Source organism: Manis pentadactyla, chromosome 13 (genome assembly GCF_030020395.1).
Source record: "Manis pentadactyla isolate mManPen7 chromosome 13, mManPen7.hap1, whole genome shotgun sequence".
NCBI classification, from domain to species: Eukaryota; Metazoa; Chordata; class Mammalia; order Pholidota; family Manidae; genus Manis; species Manis pentadactyla.
Genome location: NC_080031.1, coordinates 27,206,384 through 27,232,892, shown reverse-complemented (window position 1 = coordinate 27,232,892; position 26,509 = coordinate 27,206,384). Strand labels below are relative to the sequence as shown.

The 26,509-nt window shown below is 34.1% G+C and overlaps 1 protein-coding gene across 1 annotated transcript in view; it reads right to left on the bottom strand.

Annotated features, from left to right (window-relative positions):
* The window catches only part of CNTN5 (contactin 5), a 1,238,002-nt gene that overhangs the window by 235,196 nt on the left and 976,297 nt on the right, over positions 1-26,509 (bottom strand). The window contains exon 10 of the mRNA XM_036902818.2: positions 10,962-11,143. Coding sequence (XP_036758713.2) covers positions 10,962-11,143 — 182 coding nt within the window. The remainder of the gene's footprint in view (positions 1-10,961; positions 11,144-26,509) is intronic.

Genomic DNA, 26,509 nt, shown 5'->3' with positions numbered 1-26,509 from the left:
ACCTAAATGACTGGAAAAATAGCTTGTAAATTCAAATTCCACTTGGTGTAAATTTTTCTATATTTACTAGAATTCCTCAAATATATATATATATATATACATACATATATTTAAAAGCTTACCAAATTACAACAAAGAAAAAATATTTTCATCATCAAGAAAGAGGTGATGCTATAATTGTATGAAATCTGTAAGTGCAGGTTAAATTGTCTTCTCTTTGATGAGATAGAGACTGCTAGAGATACAAGAACATCTATATCCTACGTTTCAATAGCTTATACCATGATAGAGGTCTAAAGTCAATGCCACAGGGAAGGATAGCATAAGAAAGTAAAGAAGATGCGCTGAAGGAAACTGCACGAATAGTGGGGTCTAAAGGAACAACAGGTGTCCCAAACCTAAGATGGGCAGAAAAAAATAAGAAAGTGCTGCCATTTATTAAATGCTAGTCCTAGACACTGAACTAAGTTGTCAATGAATGCCTGTAATGCTGAATCAGAAAACAAACATTTCATTTTATGAATCAGGAAACTGGCTCAGAGAGGTTCAGGAAATTTAACTAAGGTCACACAGTACACAGTAAGGGAAAGAAACTACCTTAAAAATAAATTATTTCTGATTCCAGGGAGCATACACTTCTCCCATTCCACTCTGGCAGATTAAAAAAAAAATTAACTGGAAGCATTTCCTATATTCCTAGTGTGTTTAACTTTCTATTTATCTCTAAATGGGAGTTTAATTTTTAGTAGCTCACTGGTCCTCTCATCAATATACCAGTCTTTAAGGAGTCCTACTTTGGCATAATCAGGATTTGTAAGCCTTGGAATATATTCTGTGAATCAACTTTAAGCCTAGAAGTTGTCATTCAAAAATCTTACAAGGTAAGCTTCAAATATTGATCCTGATTTTTGCAACTGATTTACAAAGTCAGTCTCTTTATATTTACACATCATATATGCTAAAAATACTAATAGCAATAGTGAGACACAAAAGCAATATTAAACTCTACTTTCTCATTAGGACTTTCTTTAAACTTTCCTACTCTACTTTGCCAAACTACTTCATATTATGCATGGCCCCTGTAAGCCAAGTAGCTGTCCCCCAAGCACACCCTGCATCTCCCTCAAAATTTTCAATGCACATGGGATGCTCTCATTCTGCTATCTTGTCTGTCTTTTAATTCTGTTTATAATTCAAGGTTCGGTCTAAATTATATAAGGTTTGGATGGCAGAATAGGATTACTCCGAACTTACCTCCCCCCAGGGACACACTGGATCTATGTACACACACACGCAGCAATTCCTCCTTAAAGAACTGACAGCTGATTGAACAGCTTCTGCACAACATGTATAGAGGGGCACATAGAGAAGAACAGGAGAGACAGAGACATGGTAGTGATGGATGCCCACCCTTGACTTGGTGACCTGTATTAGGGAGGGATATCACAGAGGGGCCTGCACACAACCTTTCCTACCCTGGGGTGGAGTTAAAAAGCAGCAGTTTAAAGGGCAACTAGACTGTAAGTTGGAGGAAGTCCACTTACTAACACTAGGGTGTCTGCAAGTGGACAGGGAACTGTTGGAACTCTCTCCAGGGTTGGATGGGCCAGTGAGTACCATTTTTAAATTTTTCTCTCTACCTTTAAAGCATGAGTGGGAGTAGGGTCCAGGTGCTCCTGCTGGTCTGCTAGGGCGTCCCCTCAGAGTGACTGGCAGGGCATACCCAGGTACCAACCATCCTGTCCAGGCAGCCCCAGTGCTCACTTCAGCTCCAATTGGCCAGGTGAAGCTACCAGGTACACACAGTCTACACAGAAACTTAAAAATACACATTCTTTCCAAGTACAAATGGAACATTCTCTAGGATAGATCATATGTTAGACTACAAAATAAGTCTCAGTAAATTCAAGAATACTGAAATCATGTTATGAATCTTTTCTGACCGTAATGGTATAAAACTGGACATCAACTACAGGAAGAAAACTGGAAAAAACACAAACACAAGGAAACTAAACAACATGCTACTAAACAACCAATGGTCAACAAGGAAATCAAAAAATACCTGGAGACAAATAAAAATGTGAACACAACTTTACACAATCTATGTGTTGCAGCAAAGGCAGTAGTAAGAGGGAAGTTCACAGAGATACCGGTTTCCTCAAGAAACAAGAAAAATCCCAGATAAACAATCTTACTTTGCATCATAAGGAACTAGGAAAAGAAGAACAAAGTTCAAAATTAGTAGAAGGAAGGAAATTAAAAAATTCAGAGCAGAAATACATTAAATAGAGACTAAATAAGCAATAGAAAAGATGAAAAGATAAAAGATGGTTCTTTTAAAAAATAAACAAAATTGCCAGACCTTTAGACTGCTATAAATAACTATAGACCAACAAATTGGTAAACCGAGAAGTGTGTAAATAGCTAGAAACACACAACCTTCCAACACTGAATCATGAAGAAATAGACAATCAGAATAGAACCAACCAGAAGTAATGAAATTGAATAAATAATTTAAAAACTACACCCACAAAAAAATTCCAGTACCAGATGGCTTCACTGGTAATTCTACCAAACATTTAAGAAGCATTAGTGACTATAATTCTCAAATTATCCCAAAAATTTGAAGAGGAGGGAATGCTTCCAAACCCATTCTATGAAATCAGCATTACCCTAATACCAAACCTGGACAGATATCACAAAAAAAAGAAAATTACAAGGAAATATCTCTGATGAAAATAGAAGCAAAAATCCTCAACAAATTATTAGCAAACTGAATTCAACAATACATTAAAAGAATGATATACCATGATCAAATGGAATTTATTCCAGGAATGTGTGGATGATTCAACATTCACAAATCAATCCACGTAATATACCACATTGACAAAGGAAGGATAAAAATTACATGATCATCTCAATGATGCAGAAAAATATTTGATAAAATTCAACATAAAAAGAATCCTCTCAACACAGTTGGTATAGAAGGAAAGTACCTCAAAATAATAAAGACCAAATATGATAAACCCATAGCTAACATTATACTTAATGGTGAAAAGCTAAAAGCTTTCCTTTAAAATCAGGAATAAAGAAAGGATGCCCACTATAGCCACTTTTATACAATGTAGTATTGGAAGTCATAGCCACTGCAAGTTGAAAAGAAAAAGAAATAAAAGGCATCCAAAATGGAAAGGAAGAAGAAAAACTGTTACCGGTTGAAGATGAAATGATACTATATAAGAAAATCATAAAGACTCCACCAAAGAAAACACTAGAACTAATAAATGAATTCAGTGAAGTTGCAGGATACAAAATTAACATGCAAAAATTGATTTCATTTCTGCACACTAATAATGAGCTATCAGAAAGTGAAATAAGAAAACAAAAAGAATAAAATACCTTGCAATAAATTTACCAAGTAAATGAAAGATTGTCCTCTGAAAGCTATAAGAAATCAATGAAAAAAGTTGAAGGTGACATAAATGAATGAAAAGATACTGTGTTCATGGATTGGAAGAATTAATATTGTTAAAATGTCTATACTACCGACAGCAACTTACAGATTTAATGCAATCCTCATCAAAATGCCAATGACATTTTTCATAGAACTACAACAAATAAATCTAAAATGTGTCTGGTATCACAAAAGACCCTGAATAGCCAAAACAATCTTAAGAAAGAAGAAAGCTAAAGGTATCATGCTTTCTGATTTCCAACTATTCTACAAAGCTATAGTAATCAAAACAGTGTGGTGCTGGCATGAAAACAGACAAAATTCAATAGAATAAAATAAAAAATCCAGAAATAAACCTATGCACATATGGTTAATTAATATATGACAAAGGAGGCAAGAATATATGATGGGGAAAAGACAGTCTCTTTAAAGTATGATGTTGGTGAAAACTGGACAGCTACATACAACACAATGAAACTGACCACTATCTTACACCATATACAAACATAAAATAAAAATAGACTAAAGGCTTGAATGTAAAACCTAACACCATAAAACTCCAATAAGAAAGCATAGGCAGTAAGTTTTGACCTAGAATTTTTGGACCAGTCTCCTTGGGCAAGGACCACAAAAGCTAAAATAAACAAATGGGACCACACCAAACTGAAGAGTTTTTGCACAGGAAGGCAACCATCAGCAGAACAAAAAAGGCAACCTACTTAGTGGGAGAAGATATTTGCAAATCATACACCCAATAAGGGTTAAATATTCAAAATACATATAGAACTTACACAATTTAATATCAAACAAACAAACAACCCAATTAAAAATGGGCAGAGGACATTCATTGAACAGACATTCTTCCAAAGACAAGTTGACCAACAAGCCCATGAAAATATGCTCAGCATTACTAATCATCAGGGAAATGTAAATTAAAACCATAACTCACAACAGTCAGAATGGCTAATATCAAAAAGATTTTAAAAAATAACAAGTGTTGGCAAGAATGTGGAGAAAAGGGACCCTCAACACACAGTTTGTGGAAATGTAAATTGCTGTAACCACTATAGAAAATATCAGGGAGGTTCCTCAAAAAACTAAAAGTAGAGCTACTACACAATTCAATAAGTGTATTTCTGGGCATTTATCTGAAGAAAATGGAAACAACAATTTGAAGAGATATATGCACCCTCATGTTCACTGCAGCATTATTTATTTTATATAATAGCTGCTGAGATATGAAAGCAATGGAAGTGTCCACTGATAGACAAATGGGTAAAGAAGAGGATGTACACACGCACTATGGAATAGTAATCAACCATAAAAAATAATGAAATATTTCCTTTTGCTACAACATGGATTGTCCTGGAGGCTATTTTACTAAGTGAAATAAGTCAGATAAAGACAAACACCATATAATTTCACTAATATGGGGAATCAAAACAACAAAACAAAAGTGAAATAGACTCACAGAAACAAACTTCTGATCACCAAAGGGGGAAGCAGTTTGGGGGTAGGCAAAATAGGTGAAGGGGACTTAGAAGCACAAACTTCCAGTTATAAAATAAACAAATCATGGGGATGTGATGTACAGCACAGGGAAAATAGTAAAAAATACTGTAATAACTTTGCATGTTGAAGATGGTAGCTCAAGTTACCATAGGGGTTATTTCATAATGTACGAACTATGGAATTACTATGATGCACGCCTGAAATGAATAGGATTTTGTATGTTAATTATGCTCCAATTTAAAAGTAAATTATATAAAGTTTATTAATCCTAACCTCAAAGAGAAGTCATTCACACCTTCTCTGGACACTTATTATTCTTATTCACTTGGAGAATACTTGCATAGTAGTTTGTTATTTCTCTTTGTTGCTGTTTTAAACAGTTACTGAGTTTTTCATTTGTCTATGGCTTGGCATCCAGCTTGACAGTGAGACCATCAGGAGCAGAGGTGACATGACACATATATATATACTTTAGACACCAACCCACATATAAGAGCTGATAACAGGATATTGGTTAGTGATATTCGGTATGTCTCTTAATGTAATACAACTAGTGCTGGGATATGCAGCTTATGGGAGTTAAAAAGAAATTGAAAAGACATATAAAAGTTACTAAAATAAACTATTAGGAAGAAAGAACTATTAAATTAAAACACATTGTGTCACAGGGCAAAGAAAAATTAGAAATCAAAATAATACTTCTTTAAACATATTTTGGATTACTCTATAATATGGGTGGAATTTAGAGTCCTGATTCCAAAATGAATTTGTCATAGGAATCAACAAGTGATCAACGAAATTAAAAGGAAACAATTCCTCCTCTCCTTTCTTTTCAAATATTTATTGGACACCACTAACAGTGCAATGCTTAGCAGTGAGGATACAAAGATAAATATGGCACTATTTGCTCTCACATCAAAATCTAGTGAATGAGACAGACATGCAGTTAAAATATTATTCAAATTCACTCTACCAACAATCCCACAAATAAAAATGGCATAATACACTGCCCCCAGTATTTAAAAAAATAGCTAGTAATTTCTCTTATCTAGGTTTTGTCAGGCCACTTATTTTAGAATGTGAAAAATTGAAGTGCCATATGGCATTTTAAACCCAGAAGCTCTTACACTCCCACCAGATGCACTGAATCCCAGCAGTGCTTATGTAATACATTTGAGCTTCAGGTCAGTCTCCAGGTTACATTTTTAAAATATTAAGCAGATGGGCATACAGAAACTTTTGCTTATTATCTCTTGTCATTAGAAATTCTGAAAATCTCTATTGATAAATGCTGACTGTTACTGGCCTCTTAAGTGCTGAGAAGTCAACATATTTTATCTATATAGATCATTTTCAATTTTAGGACTTTAAACTGTGGGCCCCTGAGAGGAGACGTAGTATAATGGAAATACTATAAAGTTGGGAGTAAAGGTAGCTTCAAGCCCCAGTGCTGCCATGCCCTCGCCATAGTATGTGGACGTGAATGAGTTATTCAACTTTAATGAGTCTCTTCTATAAGCTGTAGATGATAATTCCTATTTCAGTGGGCTATGATGATTGAGTAGAATAAATATTGGTTACTTTTCCACCTCAACCCATTGCCCATGCTTGAGTTGAATTTCATCGTCTATCAACTCTGATATCAAGTTCTGATATCATTTTCATAATAACAGACCTTAAGGTAAGAAATTTTCTCTAAAGAAATGGCATCTAAAAGTGTTTTCTTTATGTATGAAATTACTAATCAGGAATATGCAATTTTATATTACTTTCTGAGGTAAATATTTAATGTATTTTAATAGCTACAACACTTTTAAAAATCATGCCTAATACACAAAAACACATCTCTGAGGAAAAGAAAAAAAAGAGAATGAGGACTAATTGCAAGGTCCTTGATATAGCAGTTTTCTCTAACATTAACAAGAAGGAATAAATGGGAATTAATTACTCTCCATTCTGTCCTCATCCCAGGCCTTGGATCTGATCCTCAGCAATTCACAGAGAGGCAGCATCCTACAGTTAGGAATTGAATTCTGGTGTTATTGTCAGTTTGAAGCTGGAATCTGGTTCTATGTTTAATTTTAATGGGACCTTCAGTCATAAGCTCCTTAACCTGTCTAGGCCTTAGTTTCCCCATCTGTCAAGCAGGAATACTAATTCCTAAAGGTGGTTGTGAGTTAATGTATGAAAAGTAGTGTACTAGTGTCTAAAACATAAACTCGTGGCCAATTATTTGTTCTCTTCATCAGTACTTTAGTCTCTCTGACTTCCATCTCCCAGTTACAGCCTATCTGGAAGAATGCTATGCATGTCTAAGCATTACTCTTTACAATGGTATAGAGTTATGGTAAAAATTATCCACTCTGTGCTGAACCTAATACTGAATGCCAACATTTCTGAAAATAGGAAAAATGGCAAAACAAACAAAAGGCTTTGTCTTGAAAAAGCTTATAATCACATTGCAGACAGTGGAAGCCATCAAAATTTGTGAGGATACTGTCCATGGATTTTATAAAAATAAGAAAATCTGTAATACTACACTACACTAAAAATAAGACTGCATTCCTTACTGGACACAGTACAATGAAATGTAATTTTCTTTAAAGCACCTTGGTTACATTTATATTTTCATGCTGATATATTTCTAGTCTAAATTGTAAATATAAACTATTCAGTGATCATAGTGATGGTGACAAATTACTAGTTAGTGGAGCACATAATATACATTTAAAAACACAGATTACATATCTTAATATAGAAATATTTTTTTGTACATTAAATACTTCCTATTTTGAAAGCTCTTCATAAAACTCCTTAAAATCATTGAGTTCCTTCCTTCTTTTCCTGTTACTTCTTTCTTCCTTTTATTTTTTCACTTTTTCACTTTAATTGAGCATGTTAACAAGATTCAACTTATATTAGAAATAAAAAGACTAAAAATTTTGTGTGACTAGTTAAAATGTGATCTTTTTGATTAATCATAAGAAACTAGAGACAGAAATAATTAAAGAAATTATCTTACTTATAAAACTACTCAATTCTACTCACACAGAATAAGTATGTACTTTTTCTAAGGTTCAAATTATTACCAAAATTTTGTGTATTAATTTTTTGCTAGTGAAAGCATTATTTTTCTTTTTGAGTATTAATCTATTTGTTTATATTATATATTATATTAGACATGTAAGTTTACCTTAATTTTATCTATTTAGCCACCATAGACCTCTTTATATTATGTTGTTTTATATTTACAATACAGATTCTGAATTATAAACAATAAAATATATGGCTTGAATTTATCCCTACTACCTATATTAGCACTCATTTTGTAATGATTTCACACAGGCACACAAGAGACTAGAAAGATTGTTGAGAACCTTGGTTCATCTTTTGTATCTAATGACTGAACATGTGAAACACGCCCTTAATTACACTTTCAAGAAGCAAGTGAGCCACAGGAAAGACCCTGTGTTTTCAGGATTCTGTGAATGTTGACCATTTGGATAAAAAGTATCTGCCTGTACTTCTTACAATAGGTGAAGCCCAGGTTACAGAGCTTTCAACAGAAATCCATTATACTGAGAGAAGATTCTAACTATAAACCGTGGACACAGTGGACCATTCATGCATCATGCTGTTCTCTCTCTGCCAATCAGGTGGAAATGTTAGCCACGATTCCTTCTACATTTTAGAGTTTGATGGGTGAGGAGAAAAGCCCTCATGTCAAACACAATAATTTTCAAAAGTACAAGAGTTGGGTGAATATGTAATAACCAAAATACTTCCGGAAGTGAAATTGGGCGTGGTTCATAATTGTCCCAGTGCAACAGCCAGAAACCAGGACTGTCCAGGGCAAATTAGGAGCAGGGAAGTTTCCAGGGAAAGGCCACATTGTTTCAAGAAACCATCTCAGACTGTCAGAAACCTATGCCAAAGAAGCTAGCTGGCCTGGTTTCTTTTTCTAGTCAACAGTCTTGATTATTTTCTATCCAAAGTGATGCATGCTTTGGACATGTTTGACCTTACCTGGCTGGCCTGCAGTGCACCTCTAATTGTCTGTGGCAAGGAGAGCCCACTGTTTGTTTCTTGGTGACATCCCCTCTCACTAAAAGGTACACCAGTAATACTGAGTGAAAGCAATTCTTTCTACTTTTCTACTAACAAACATAACTGCTTAAAGTCAAGTACAGGTGGGGAGGGAACAAGTAGAATAGCGCCATATAGGAGCTTCTGTTCCAGACTGTAAATCTAATTCTTATTTCGGTGTGGGCCATTCTTTATTACAGAGAGATTTGGGACTTTTCCCAATAGCCTTAAAAGTAACAGGCACTCCTTGCATTTTTGTCTTGAAAGCAAAGTTCTGATTGAACACTTGTCTTTCAGTATCAGATTTTTTTATCTGTAAAGAGGAACTAGTAATACTTGACACTGTTGCTATAAGGATCATGTTTTTGGATGTTAATCATTGTTACTTGGGGTATAGAAGCAACAGAATTTTTTTTGCTGTGGCTAGAGAGTTGACTTAGTTGTCAGGAATTATGAACAGTTTGGTTTGTGGATTTTATCCAAATATAATACGTTATCTAAAAATAACCAAACTATTGCTGGTACTTCAATCTCACAGACTTCTAAATGATTCTATAGTTCTTCCTTCCAGGATGCTTTCCCCTGTTTAGCCTTTAAGGCACAAATTCTCTGGAAATCTTTTCCTGACTCATCCCAGTAGAATGCCCTATACTTGTGCTCCCATAATCTTTTGCACATGCCTTTATCACAGCAGATAGCATGCTGTGCCGTAACGTGTGGTTCACTTTTCATCTAATGGGCCACAGGTTCCTTCAAAGTTCTATGTATGGGGATATGCAGATAAGTAATAATAATAATAATAAATATTAAGTGAATGAATGAGTGAAATGTGCACTGCATGGGCAGTTTGGTTGGAGTGCTGAATTCCTAAAGGAGCTGCAGGAGATAAGGAAAGAAAACAAGTTGAATTCAGATATGATTATTTCAAATACTCTCTTGAGTCCCTGTAAAGGATATTCGGCTTTCTTGGACACCTGATCTTGAGATGCAGTGACAGTCATAGTTGCTCAGCAGATGTGGCCTAATAGGCAATGTGTATGATTTCATACTGAAAGCATCTGCACTGGCTTATATCAGTGCTCTGCATCATGCATTCCTGTCTGTTTCAGAGTCCTCATCTGGGAAACAGGGGTAGTGCCACTTACCCACTGTGTATATTATAAAAGCAAATAAGAAAACTAGATACAATTTGGAAGTAAATTAGAAGTAAAGATGAGATTGCAGATATTTTTGAAGTAGATTTTCCTAATTCTCACATGCAACTTGATTAGTTCTTTGGCATCTGGGGACAGAATAAACACTCAGAGGCTAGAGAGGCTGTTAAACATCCAGATGTATTGATTTAGGCCAGGGGTCAGCACAGTTTTTCTGTGAAGGACCACAGAGAATATGCTTTAGGCTTTGCAAGTTAGCCGGCCTCTTTTTCAACTACCTAATTCTGCTATTTTAATTTAATTTAGCAGTGCAAAAGCTGACAGTCAGTATATAAACAAATGAGTATAGCTGTGTTCCAATTACATTTCATTTACAAAAAAAGATAGCTGGGCAAGATTTGGTTCATGGTCAATAGGTTGCATCTCTCAATTCAGGCAAGAGCAGGAGAAAGCTAAAGATTACAAGATATTTAACTCATCAGAGGGTAGGTTTGGTGCCAGGAAATGTTTCATTCTTAAGGATATCAGCTCTCTTTGCTATACAAAGAATGTGATAATACCACATTTATTTTTAATTAGAAGTATTTCTGTGTCCACGGTGATTTTACATGATGTTTTGCCATGCAAAGTAAGTCTGATTATAAATTATTACTTGGTTTTTACTGTACCTAAAAAATTATATTTAGTTCAAATTAGTTTGCATTTTCAGTTTGATTCTTGGGACAACCGCATCATGCTTTGCTGAAGACACTTACTGTATACTTGTAACTGTCCACGAAAGGAATTTTTTCCTCGTGAGTTTTCAGCTCTGCACTCATACATGCCTGCGTCGTCCAGCTGCACGTTTGGTATTTCCAGCACTGCCTGAGATTTCCGCAGACGTGCCTTACTAGGAATATAACCATTAACCTTCATCCATGTGATTGTTGGAACTGGGCTACAAGAAGGAGTGAAAATACTGTTAATATACTTGCTACTATTAGGAACATAGATTCTCTTATCTGGTAATTTAAGCACTTAATAGGCTGAGTACCATAAAGAGTAATCACAATTAAAAACCATGTGTGGGTTGATGTACTTGACTTTCCATGTGGATTGTCTGTTAAGTAGTTAGATTAGAAAGAAGGTTGTTTTCGTTCTTTCATGCTTCAGGAAAACAATTCAGAGACAATATTTTATGCATTTTAATACATTATGTTTTACTTTTTTAAAAAACTGTGTAATATTGTTTAAATGGCAAACATAATGTGGTAAAATTATAAAGTAACACATGCTTATTTCGAGGCATCAAACAAGAATCATGAACTAAGTGAGTTAAGAACTCTTTTTGCCCCCACCACTGCACATATATTTCACCAACAAATAGTTTGTCTATAATCTCTCAGTTTATCTCTGTGATGCATATGTGTGTGTATGTGTGTGTGTATACACACATACACACACATGAGTTATTTTTATTTTGTTTTATAAAGTAAGCCTTATATACTTGACATTTTATTTGTAAGTCATCAAATCAAAGATCAACTTCTGACTTATTCTGGTTAAAAGTTGCATATTATTCCATTACAGCAATGTATCAGAATTCAATCAACCAGCCTTTATAGTTCTACATTCAGTACAGTCCCAGTTTTTGTTTCATGTTTGCCAGGTTGCTATAAACAACCTGGCACATAAGTCATAAACTATTGCTTTTATTTTCTGCAGAAGACATTTGTAAAAATGGAATTGATGGATCAAAGGGCCTGAATATTTTTCATTTCAATAAGTTCTGCCAGATTATTTTTCAGTAGCATGTTAGCAGTTTCTACATCTATCTGTAGTTTATGAGACTGTTTCCCCATATTCTTGCCACCATTTTATATGATCAATCTGTTTAACTTTTGCCAGTGCTTAAGGGCATAAAATGTCATGTTGTTGATCCTTTAGTATTTCATTGAACTGTAAGAAGGTTGAACATCTTTTCATAATTGTATGGGCTATTTGTATCTGCTTTTCTGTGAATTGTCTGTTTTGCCATTTTTCTAATTTTTCTTTCATTTTTCCATTTGATCATTTACATTGTTTTCATTAATTTCTTAAAGTTCTTTGTGTATTAGAGCCATTAAGACTTTGTTACTCAGAAAAATTCTTCCTCAGTGTATTGTTAATGATGGCAGCCGTGACACAATTTTATAAACATTTTTTTGAGAAACAAATCTATCTATAGTTTCATTCATGACTTCTGAATTTTTGTTTATAAAATCATCTGTAAACCTAATTTTACATCCATATTTTCAGCAGTATTTCTGGTAGTATTTTATAATTTATTTTTAAACAGTTGGATTTTTAATTCATCTGTACTATATTTACATTTTTGGTTTGAGATAGGGAATGAAACTAATTATTTCAACATCATTAAAAGTAAAACTCCTTTTCCTACAGTATTTGGAATTTGTCTTTGTCTTATAATTGATTCTCACATACTTGAATCTGTTTCAGACATCTCTGTTCTATTCCACTGACTTACATATTACTATCTATATTTAATACACTGTATGCTTTGGACCCAGTCTACTTTTTCAGTTTGATTTCTCACTTCTTCCTTCCATATCTCCTGACCCAGAAACACAACTCGGTGTGTTTCCAATCATATCTGTTAAAATCCTACTAATCCTTTGAGGCCCGTCCTAAATGCTTTCCCTTCAGCAAAGTCTTTCCTTATTTGTGTAGTCTGCTGGGAATTTTTTCTTTTAAATAACAGAGTGCTTTGTATATACTATGTGCATCTTTTGTCACATTCTACTATGGGCTATAACTGCTAAGTGTAGGATATGTTTCCATTACTTTTCCTTATAGGGAAGATAGCAATGTTCACTATTATAAATAATGCAATAATAAACACCTTGTGTGTTGTTTTTTAATACCTTTCTGATTTGTTCTTAAGTAATAAAATGTAGAATTGAAATTTCAGGATTAGAATTGACAATTTTTGCTTGTTTATTTAAGAACATATATCTAATATCCTGGAAGAGTGAGCCTTACATTTTGGAATAACCCTTACATTGCCAGGGCATATCATTCTTTTAATATGCAAATTATTGTTGATTTTTTTTTAATTTAGGATTTTTGCATCTATAGCCAAAAGTGAGATTGTCTGTAACTTATTAATTATTGGTTTGTGTGTGTGCTTATTTGTAAATGAGTTGGTGACTGGATTATTTACAAGCTAGCAGTAACAGTTTTGGTATCACAGTGATAGATGGTAGACATGACAGAATATTCCCAATCTCCTATTCTGATAACTAAATATTACAGAAATTATATGTTCCTTAGCACACTGATAAGGCTCTCACAGAAAATCTCCTGGGTCTTCCACTATCAGTGGAGTTAGTTTTTTTTACTGTATTTTCAATTGCTTCTGGGTTTTCTTTAATTGCATTGTGTTTAAATTCCTGCTTGTGCCAATTCTGGCAGTTTATGTTTCTCTAGAAAATCAACTATTTCATTCATAATTTCAGTGTCTTATAATGAGTTACATAAATAGTAACTGTTTAAAATTTTTAAATGAAATTCCTTGGTCTTACATAGTCACACATTGTAGTAGCAGTTAGGTGTGGATTCCACAGCCAAACTTCATAGGGCTAAGAGTAAGATAAAAGTAACTGCAACTACAAGTTATTTAACATCTCATTTCTTCAGTTTCCTCAAATGTGGAATGTGATAGAAATAACACAACCCATTTCAGAGAGAAATTGTGACTATTAAATGATTTTAAATGCCTGGCACAGAGCAAGCAGGAAAAAAAAGTTTGCAATAATATGATAATTATGTTTGTATCTTCTTTATAATCTCAATGACAAGAGTATATGCTTTCTCTATTTTCCTCTTATTTTATTGCATGTTGGTTAGGAATATGGGCCTTCAGAGAATACAATTTAGATTCAAATGCAGTTTGGACACAAAGATGCTATGTGACCTTAGAAAATTTAGTTGAGCTTATGAATCTGGTTTCACCAGCTGTAAATGGAGATATTTATTTGTTCTTTCAGAATGCAAATATCTTGAGGGCAGTGGCATCATTTCTCTTTTCAGTAGTATATCCAGTGTCTCATAGGCTGCTGGGAACATAGTATTTAATAAATGTGTGTGGAATAAATTAATAAATGATCCTCATATTAGTTTGAGCATTAAATGAGCTAAATTGTTATAAATTACTTAGCAAAATAATTTGTAAATAGTGAGTACCCAGTTAATGTTAGTTATAATGACTGTTAAATCACTAGCTTTGTCAGAAGTTTGTCTATATTACTGGCCTTTAATTGAGTTAACTATTTTTGTGTTTTAATTCATGGGTGTTTTTTTCTTAATTTACTACTCCTCTTTATGATAAGCACATTTATATTGTGTTCTAACTTTTGAGCTGAATGATTGCTATATTTGCTATTTATGGTTAATAGTAAAAGCACATAAGACTTTTCCTATGATACTCCACGTAGTCACATGACATATGTTTTGATAAGTAGAGACAGTGATTTGCACAGTTTCTGCTTTTTGGTACTTGTTGAATCAAAGTTTGTACTAAATATAAGATGAATTATTGTGGAAGTTGCATGTCTATCAGGAAAAAAGATACATTTTATTTATCATAAAAGTTCAAAAATTAGCTTGTAGATAGTTTTTCTTAATTGTGCTATTCAAATATTATTTTAGCATTTTTCAAAAATTTAAAGCAATTCAACTTTGTCAAATCAAATATCCGGTGGAACTTCTGTATACTTAAATAAGTAAATAAATAAAAACCTAACAGATAAAAGCAAAGGTATTCTGCTTGAACTAGGAAGGAAGGTCCTAGTATTTACCTGCTTATTCCTCCATTCAACATAGTAGAAAACTACTGTTCCATACCATTTTTCATTTTCATCCTCACCCATGTGTCAGACATGTTAAACTGTATTGTTAAAAGAATTTTTTACTGTATAAAATAAATAATTATTATTACTATTAACAATGTTAATAATAATTATTAATATTGTTACCATAAATACTAGTATCTTCTTGTATTTCAAAAAAAATTTATACTCTGATTATATTTTTCTCTGCAAATAAATGGTCATGAGAGTTAATATATTTTTGGAATTTTAATTATGTTATCAAAATAATGTGACATTTATAATTTAGTGCTGTTATTTTAAATAATCTTTTATCCTATTTACCCTTTTATTTTAGTTTGTGTGTTCTTTTCTAAAATTTGATCTGTTTCCCCTATATGATAAATGGCCAGATTAAACTTTTCACTCATTTTGAAAATCTTTGCCTTTTATTGAAGGGATTTGACTTTCTAACTTGTTCCAGTTGATAATAATTGTTCTTATTCAGCCATCTTGAATTATGAAATACAGAAAAACACATAATTTCTTATTAATAGTAATAAATTTTGGATAAAACTGATCTTGGATTAAAAAAAATGACCAAGGAAAATATGACTATAAAAGAAACCATGTAGGTTAAAAATTAAAGTAGAAATTGACAAATAAATATTTACTAGTATAAATATAAAACTCAATGGATGGGTTAAACATCAAATTAGATACAGTTGAATAGAAAATTTCAGAAAGTGGTTTATAGAATCCCTTTTACAGAATGAGACATCAAAAGACACGGAGATAGAAAATATGGGAGTATGGGCATCAGTTAGTAGACATGTAATATAACAGTAAAGAGTTTAACATGATTCCAATCAAAGATCCAGAGAGAGAGAAGGACAGAGAGGAAGGGAGGGAGAAAAGGAGAGACGGGGAGAGACAGACTTAATCTAGAGAGAGAGGAGACTATGTAATATCTGGAGAAAATAGCATAAAATGATGAAGTACATGAATCTATAAATACAGGAAATATAAAACATACTAAGCATGTCTAAAACAACAGAACACCAATAACATGTGTTAGGAGTACTCAGAGATGGAAGACAGATCATATACAAAAGAACAATTATTTGAAAGTTCACTGGCTTTCCAGCACAGTGGAAGCAGAAAATGTTGGAATAAGTTATGTTCAATGTTCTTAGAGAGGGAAAAAAAACTATAAACCTAGAATTTCACATGTAGTATGTAGAAATTTGTATGTAGTAAATTGACTTTTAGGAGTGAAGTGGAAATGAAGATGTTATCAGATATGCAGAAACTGTACAATCTCATCACCAACAGACTACCATTGAAGGATATATGTATCAGGAAGAAGGAAAATGACTCCAGAAAGAAAGTTTAAGATGTAAAAAGAATGTCAATAAAATAACAATACAAATAACAAGAACAACATCAATAACAACAATGTGAGCAAATACAAAGGGACAGAACTAAATAAAATACTGATTAAAAAGAATATGTAATTAATGAGAAGTAATGAATAGAGTTAATATGTCCTAAAGTTCTTTTATTTGGGGGAGAGTGGTTAGGATATTGATGAACTTTAGACTTTAAGGTAAAATTAATAGATAGGAAATAACCACTAAAAGATTAAAAAAGAGACTATTATTTTCCAAACAAATAGTGTTTACAGCAAAGAGTGGGAAACTCAGCTTTTCCCCAAATCCATTTTTTTTCTCCTGGGCACATTTTGCTTTTTTTTTTCTACACAAATAGCCATGACCACAATGCTGATTTCTGACCATGGAATGTGATGGTTCCCCCTAAAAATTTCCACTTTATCTTTCCCAAGGTGATATCAACACACAAGGCAACTTATCAAAGGTTACGATAGCACAGACTGGGTCTTTAAATGTCTGTGTAGAGGAAAATGTCAAATTACTATCTTGCCAATGCCAATCAATAACTCTCTTTTTGGATACTACATGAATAAAATATAAGTATTTTGCTAAGATATTTGAAGGTTTATTTGTTATACCTGCTAGCATCATTTTACTAAAACAGAAATTGGTATATGGAAATGGAAAACTCCATAATAAGATAAAAATATTTGGAACAGTTGGGACAAAAGGAGAGAGGATCTGATACTGGAGAATGAGAAAATGAATACCCTTTTAGACATTGACAAAAAACATTTGGTAAAATTTTCATCTTCAATTACTTGGAAAGGTCATCCAAATGCTTATACAGCCTGTTTAAAGAGTTAGAATATGGAATGTTAAAAGTGTGTGTTGATTGTTACTAGCCTCATTCAACAATGTATTAGAAAAAAGAGATGAGTTCAGGAAAATACTGGTTGAATTGTCAGAATGAGTGAGAATAGAAGGACTGCAAAATGTGAGATATTGGTTGGCATACCAAATTAATTGCAAAAATGGCCTCAATTCTCTACCAGTCTCTATATCATATGCTTTGTTATGTGGCTTTGCAGATCTTAACATTAGAACGTGGAATCTGCTAACCAATGCCTTGAATCTGGGTTGCCTTGTGACTTGCTTTGGCCATTAAAATGCACCTCTAAGTGGACTTGTAGGCTTCTGTTCTGTCCCTTGAAACCTTGCCACTGCCATAGGAATATGTTAAGTTAGCCTGGGGGAGAATGAGAGAGCAGAGAGCACATGGAGCAGGGCCACATTGACCAGGCAGAGGACATTCCAGTGGACCTTAGAGATGACATATTCATGAGCCATTTCAGCTGAGATCGGCCTGGTATGAGCTAGCTCAGTCGAACCACATACACAATTCAGTCTTGCAATAAATAAAAAATGGTTGTTGATTTAAGCTACTAAGTTTTTGGGTAGTTTGTTATCTAGCATTATTGTGGCAATACATAACCAATACAGTTAGAAAATCTAACTTTTTCTAGATTCTGGACAGTAGGAAATAAGCATAAAAAGACATAGAGCAAGAAGGTCCAATAAAAAACACTCCCATGGCAAAGAGTTTGGTCCTTTCATCCAAACCTGGTGGCCTCAAGGTAGATGCCATTACATTGAGAAAAAGAGCCATGGGGACTTAAGTTATTTCAAGAAATAACTTTGAATGAAGATACTAGTAATAGAACTGAGTGGAAGCAAACAGGTCAGAAACCAATAACATTCTGAGATGACTGTATTGCCAAAGAAACCGAGAATCTGAAGTTAAAACAACAACAAAACTTTGAGTATTTGAGGCTTAAAACAAATTTTAGGTTTCAAAATGTAAACCAATGGGAATTTGAGCTATGCAATCTGTACAGCATTCAAGAAGAAAAAACTCCTCGATGCACTTTTCAGCGGCCATGTAAATAAAACAAAAAGGAGACGTGTCTGAGCCCAGACACCCTGGTGGATGACAGGCTATTTTCTCCAGAGAGCGATATCAGTGTCTAAATAAGAACCCCCTATTCTCTTTCCACACATAGTGAGAGGGGCTTTACAATGAATGATTTTTCAGGAGAATTTCATATTTGTGAGGGACCAGTAATTAATTTGAGTCTCCTATCCTTCTCTATCTCAAATGGAATATTTTTTTCTGTGGATAATTCCTGTTCCACCATTGTGTGGGGATACATAACATCTTTCAAGTACACGTGTTACAGAATGTGGATGAACCCCATCTGAATCTGATGGAGATCTGGAAACCTTGGACTTGAGTGAATGCAAAGACCAGATGGGATTTTGTTTGTCTCCCTTGGGGAGGCAGACTGAGTGCATTTAATATATGGGAATAACTGAAATGTTCTTCAGAAGAGTAGATTAGATAAGTGTTCAAACAACACATTTTCCTTTCTTCCTATTCACATAATTGGCCTCTTTTTTCAGTATCCCTTAGGCCGGGCCATGTGATTGAATAATGGTGTACCAAATATTATCCAAGTACCAAACCTTCCACATGATCCTCCATTTTCATTTTTCCCTGGTCTGCTGGATAGATAATAATGCCAATGATACTCTTGTAGAAAATATATTGAAAAATGTTTTTATCTCCTTGTTGTACATAAAGAGCAATTTCTAAAACAATATGTAAACCACTGTTATACATAAAAAATTGTTGCTACATTTTACTGCTCTAATATTCACAATTTTTTGTCATAACAGGACACAACTTGGGAGAAGTTGTTGGCCACACAAATAACTGACAAAGATGAATAAATTAAATAAAAGAGCTCCTACAAACCTGTAAGCAAACAACTCATAAAAATGAACAAAATGCAAAAGGGAAAATATAAATGACCAAGAAACATATGAAAGATCATTCAATCCTAGTAATAATTAGGAAAATGCAAATTTAGACGACAATGAAATGGCATGTGTAATGGCATGGAATTCCTAATCACATTCCCCAGAGATACTCTTGCATATGCTCAGAAAGAATACTGTACAATAATTTTATAGCCATATTTTAAAATGAACACTTTTTGATAAACAGAAATCTAATTACCTTAATTTAAGATTACTATTGTCTTTCTCAGGCTGTTATAATCTGTAGTCTTTTTAGTCTGGCTTATTTCTCTCAGCATAAGATTTATGAGATTCATCTGTATTTTTGTGTGTATCAATAGTTCATTCTTTTTAGTAGTTGAGTAGTATTCTAACATGTGGATAAGCCACAGTTTGTTTATCCATTCACTTGTTTACTACTGGACAATGGGTTTGTTGTCACTTTTAAGCTATTATGAATAAAAGTGCTTTGCATATTCAAAGGCTGGTGGAACGTCACACAGCTTGGCATGCTTTCTTTTGGCAAGTTTTTTTGTAGACTCATATTTCTATTTCTCTTCGATAAGTAATTTGGAATAGAACTTCTGGGCTATGTGGTAAGGGGAATATTTAACTGTGCAGGAAACTGCTTGAGTATTTTCCATAGTCATATAATTTTACACTTCCACCAGCAATGTATGAAATTTCCAGCTGTTCTATATCCTTGAAAATACTTGACATTGTGAGTCTTTTAAATTTTCTTCAACATGGAGATCTAGATGTTACCACACTATTTGTTCAAAATACTACTCTTTCCCCACTGAATGCAAAAATTTACTTGTAGTCAGCTTAATCCTTCTGAGGCTTGTTTGCAATTTTTTGTGAGAGTGGGTTCAGAGTGGTAGGGCTAAATTAACCCAAGTCCTAAGGCCTGTTTTTTTTTAGGCTCTCTGCTGAGTGACCTGCATGCTCAGTATGGCTGTATCACTCCCCACCCTTCTCTGCCTTCACAGCCCCGGGAGGCTGTGGTGCTCTTCTTGGGTTCCTGGTCCTCAGGTCAGTTGCCACGAAGAAAGCTGGAATGCTGCTCAACTTCACCCTGGTTGTGCTCTTTCTCTGAGCAATACATTGCACTGTCTGTTATCCAGCAAATGAAAACAATTGTTCTGTATGTTGTTCAGGTTTTTAGTTGTTTAGAGTTGAGGCTTATTATGATACCGACTACTCAGCCATACTTGGTCCTAAATTGTTTTAATATGGAAAAATAAATCTGATAACATTCCAATCCCATAAACAGGAGAATGGGTAAATATGTTTTATGTATTTATATATTGGATTCCTACTTATTAGATAAAATCAATGAACTACAACTACACTCAACACTATGGAAAATCTTAGAAACAAAGGTTGCAGAAAACAAAAGAAAGTCAAGCAAATGATTATCTATGTCATAAAGTGATTTTAGCAAAATTTAAAAATCAAGCAAAAATAAAAAATATGTTTTTAGAGATATATCCATATATCATAAGATAATTTTGTTAAAACAAACTACAAAGATAATAAACACACACTTCAGTCTGTGGGCTCCTCTTAGGGGAAGATAGGTGGGTGGATGGGTGCAAACCACATGATGATTTCAAAATTGTTGATACTCTTGGTATTGGTTTAGTTCTCAAGTTGGTTATTGGGTTCACAAGCATTCTACATATTTCATTAAATATTTATAGAGCTAAAGTGTTTGATGTGCTCATTTTTCACTCATGTACTCTCAGGAATAATTGTTATCTTTTTCCAATTGTAAATTTTAGTGGATAAATAAATCTCAGTTTAACACCGAAATTTCTCTTAGATTCACTTAATCATCATCAGGTTTTATAATTATTATTCACTTATGTGATGGCATCTCTAACAGAGCTCTGTCTTTTAAAAAAAATAACAGGTGTATATCTAAAAGAATCTATGTAAAGTCTTATGTATGTTCCCAATGACCTATAAGTTAATAATGGTTTTCAATTCTATTTTAGGGGGCAAATTAATTTGGACACTTTACATTAAGTAACTTCATCTCTACATTCTCTACTTGTTGTTTAATCTATACATAAATAGTTTAATGCAGTGGAGAAGACCCACTGAAAAGAAAGCTTAGTTTTGTCATATGAAAATAATCATTTTTGATATTATTTTCTTACATTTAGATTTCTTTATTCTCCCCTCCCTAAAATACAAAATTACTGAACTAAACACTTATTTTTCATAGTATCTTTTCCTTCTGTCTCTAATCTTCCCATCATTTCTACCTTAGTTTGTATTTTGGGTCTTACTAAATGGAATTATAGCTGATCCTTAATTATTTACCTGAGAACACACTACCACAAATAGTCACGACCAAAGTTAAAGCTGCTTTCTCCACTTTCCTAGATTTTTAATGTCTGAATTGTCAGTGTATATTCATTGATTTCCTGACTTCTGCTTGAACCATTTTGAGCTCCTTTGTTTGCTGAACTATAATAAAATCTTAATTCCTATGCATCCCTTCATTCAGTCTCCCAGGGAAAGAAACCTACCATGAATAGAGGAAAAAACCGTGGTATGGAAGGCTAGACTCGGATTCAGGGAGTAGGTGGGATACACGACTGCAGGAGGCATGAGAACTCTTCGGGGAGCAGGGAGACAAAACTGTACTTTGATGGCATATGAAGAGAGGAGAGGCAGCAAGGAAAAAAAATCAAGAGAATGTCAGTCATAAAAGTGATTATGTTGTCAACTGGCAGGGTGAGCAGTCTCAAGTACGTTCATTAACTCCTTCAATAAAAATTGTCTGACTCTTCAGTATATGCCAGACCTTTGTGAGAAGTGAGGATCAAAAGAAATGAATAATATAACTCCTTCAGGAATTTACAACTTAATTAGAAAGACAAGAAAAGTGAATCGAGTGATCCAAATACCATAGGAGACAGTGTTAAGGGAGCACAGTCAAGAAGACCATTAGTGTTAGACCGAGAGGTGAGGGAACGCAGCCCAGAGGAGATGACATGTGAAGTGAGCCTTGGAGAATGAGGGAAGTTCATCCGGGCAGCCAAAATGTGTTCTTGGCAGTGAAATCCATGTGCATGAACACAGAAAACAATGACGGCGGGACAGACTGGCAGAACATCACACAGCTTGGCGTGCTTCATTGCAGGTTGTGTGCAGGAAAACACGGGAAAGGGTATGGAAAGTGCACATTTTCCCTTCCAAAATAAAGATGTCTTCAAATTATCAAAGTTTTAACACTGCTAAATTCCACTTCTTTTTCCTGTATCTTCAAGATTATTATCTTAATTTTTTTTTCTAAGTCATTAGAAGCTTTGGAATGTGAAAACTTTGAAAAGCATTGAGGGGTGGCTGGAAATTTATTTGGAAAGATTTCTATAAATAGTGATGCACAAGGCATTATTAAATGATACTGAGCCTACTGATAGTGCTGACTTTTTAAAGGCATTTTGGATATTTATGCTTTCTGTAACACCCCATGGGAAATCAAGTAACTTCTGCTGTTTTTTCGTATGACTTATTTGTGATCAAGGATTATTCATTATTTTTATAGGCACATAGCATTAAAAAACAATTATCTGAGAGGATAGTAAGAATTTAATCTGCTTACTATTATAATGTTATTCAAACAATTTTCTTTTCAATTTAGCTACCCTGAAAGGACATGTAAAAATGTCAGCTTTGATGCTAAGGCAGGGCACAGTTACATTTTTTCCCTATTTTAGTCCGTTGAAATGATATCTGCTCAATCACACACTTGATTTTCACGGAGAATAAGCAATGCAACTTAAGATAAAGGAGCTCTTTTCAAGTTAATATTATACTGAGGATAGCACTATTCATTTGGCTCAAAAATGTCTCTGTTAATAACAGTAAAAGACTAGAAGCCACATTGAAATTTTGACACAAGCTTTTTGTTACGCACTATTGAAGTGACAGGATAAAAAAATGCCTCCAAATGTAGTTGCAGAAAGTAAGGGAAGTGTTGGATGAACTTTGGCCATTGTTGAAGTCATTAAAGGTATTTTTTAAAGATCATTTTTATACATATGATAAGGTAATGTGTAGAATCTGTCAAGGCAGAAGGAATATTTAGCCATAAAGATTTAATGATTTCCAAGGAAAATACTCCCCAACTGCAAATCACCATTTATAGACAAATTGTGGGTCTGTCTAATGGAGCTTCCTATTTTCCTTGCATAAGTCACAAGTGAGATATGAATTTTACATCTGATGTGAAAATGTATACAGTTATGGCTCCTTTGTGACTTGTGCAAAAAAAGAAGGAAACATTGTATATCTTTGATAGAAACTGAAAGAACTAAGTTTTATAACTTTTCTCTAAGAAAGATCATAAAAAGCCGTCATAAAAAAAGCTATTGAGCCAAAGGTATTTTTTTTCTTTTATGATCCTGTAACTCAAAAAAAAAAAAGAGAGAACAAAATTCAACCACTAATGTAGGTGATCACTGTTAGCTATATAATATGCAAAATTTCTAAAGGCAAAAGTTTTCTTTGTAAAAGTTTGGAAACTTTCAGGGCCTGTGAGTGTGATGCCTGGATGGTCCTGGAGAGGGTCTCAGCCTTGACGCAAGAGATCAATTGGACCATTTGGCATTAAGGGAGAAGAAATTAACTGCATCTAACGTATATAAGCTCTAGATTTCTCTTCTTTCTGATTCTTGACTAATGTATTAACTCATATCCTTCCCATCATTTCTGACAAGGATCTGAGTCACAACTTAGAAAGTGTCATCCCATTACTTTTAATTACTTGGGTGGCAAAGAATCAAATTTAGATGAAGAATCTTGGTAGTCTCTGTGAGATTATGTGTGGGTTTGGCTTTTATGTTTTTATTGTTGTTTTATAAAATTTACTACTTTTCCTTCCATTTAAACAAAGTAATGTTACAGTGGAAGCAGTCAATTCTGAGTCCAGCCCGTGTTCCAAATATAGACAATTGGATGCCTTCTTTTTCCACATGTAGTTCTGCCCAGGTGCTTCTTATCCTCCAAATCAGAGGAAACTCTTGTGTTCAGCCAAACAAGGAAGATTCAGAATACAAGATTCAGGTATTTTGCCAAGGAACAAGAGTAGGTTTGCAGATAGATGAAAGAAGTTTCTGGAATGATGCTATCTTCATTCATTCATTCATTCCAGTTATAGATGATATACCTACTATGTGCTAGGCTTTTTAATAAATTTTGGGGTTATAATGATTAACATGATAGATATGGAAATGTGTACAACTAATTAGGTAATGACTTAAAGAATAAAACGCATGATTTAGAGGAAGCAGAGAGATAGGAGTACCCAATATACTATGGTGGAATATTTCCTTAAGCAAGGAACATTAAGTTCAGGCTTGAATGAGTAGGAGCTATCCAGGCAGACACAAAAATCTTCAAGGAAGAGCCAGTAGCCTGTGTGGCCTCATGGTGGTAAGAGCGAAAGGGATGTGTTCAAGGAGCTGAAGGACATCTGGTATGGCTGGTGCTTGGTGGGAAGTGGTTATCAAAAAACCGCAGAGGTGCAGGAGGGAGTATGAAGTGCCATAAATACAGCTTTAGAGTTTTGACTTTTGTTAATGGTTATTGAAAATCACTGAAGTATTTTAAGCAGAAGTCTGATGTTCATATTTGGGTTTAGGACAGGGCTCTGGAAACATTTTTTTTTAAGAGAAAAATGGTATTTAGGCTTTCAGGCCACATTGTTTCTGTTTTCAGTACTCAACTCTGCCATTTTAGTGTGAAAGGAGACACAGGCAATACATAAATGAATGAGCATGGCTGTGCTGCAATGTAACTTTGTCTGTGAGAAAGGTGACCAGCCCACGGTCCTCAGTTTGCCAGCCCCCAGTTTAGGACGTTTTGTATGCAGTAAGCAGAATGCACTAAAAAGAAGCATGAGATCTACTTTCTTAAAAAAAATTTAGCATCTAATACAATATTGTTAACTATCAGAATATACAGCAAATCTCTAGAACTTAATCATCTTGTATAACTGAAATTGTAGGCATACTGAGTAACAACTGTATATTTTTCTCTCCCCCAGCCCTTGGCCACCACCATTCCACTGTTTCTATGTGTTTGACTATTTCATATAGCTCATGTAAGTGGTATCATGCATTTTTTGTCCTTTGGTGCCTGGTAGTTTCACATAGCATAGTGTTCTCAAGGTTCATCCATATGGCAGGATTTTCTTCCCTTTTAATGATTTCTTGAAACATTTTCCACTGTATGCATATACTACATTTTCCTTATTCATTTATTTACCAATGCATGTTTATATTGTTTTCAAATCTTGGCTATTATAAATGCTGCAATGAACACTGGAATGCAAAAAACTCTTTGGGATCCTGATTTCATTTCTTTTAGATAAATACCCATATGTGAGATGGCTCGATAATAAGGTGGTTTTATTTTTAATTTTTTGAGTAACTGCCATACTATTTTCCATAGGGGTTGTGATGCTTTACACTCCTACCACAATGATAAGCGTTCCAATTTCCCCACAACCCCACCAACACTTATTACCTTTTGCTTTTATGATAACAGCTGTTCTAACAGGTATAGGGTAATATCTCAATTTGATTTGTATTTTCCTGATGATTAGGATTGTTGAGGATCTTTTCATATACTGTTGGTCTTTTGTATGTCTTTTTAGGAGAACTATCTATTCAAGTTCTTTGCCCATTTTTTAATCAGATCATAATTATAATTATTATTAATTTGTCTTATTCTATTGAGTTAAAGGAATGCCTTGTGTACTTTGATATTAACCCCTTATCAGATATATGGTTTGCGAATATTCTCTCCCATTCTGTGAAATGCATTTTCCTTTTTTTAATAATTTTTTAAATTTATTTTGGTATCATTAATCTACAATTACATGAAGGAACATTATGTTTACTAGGCTCCCCCCTTCACCAAGTCCCCCCCACATCCACATTCACAGTCACTGTCCATCAACATAGTAAGATGCTGTAAAATCACTACTTGTCACCAAGTTCACAGTCACTGTCCTTCAACATAGTAAGATGCTGTAGAATCACTATTTGTCTTCTCTGTGTTGCACAGCCCTCCCCGTGCCTGCCCCAACACTATACATCTTAATCATAATGCCCCATTTCTTTTCTTCCCGCCCTTATCCCCCCTTCCCACCCGTCCTCCCCAGTCCCTTTCCCT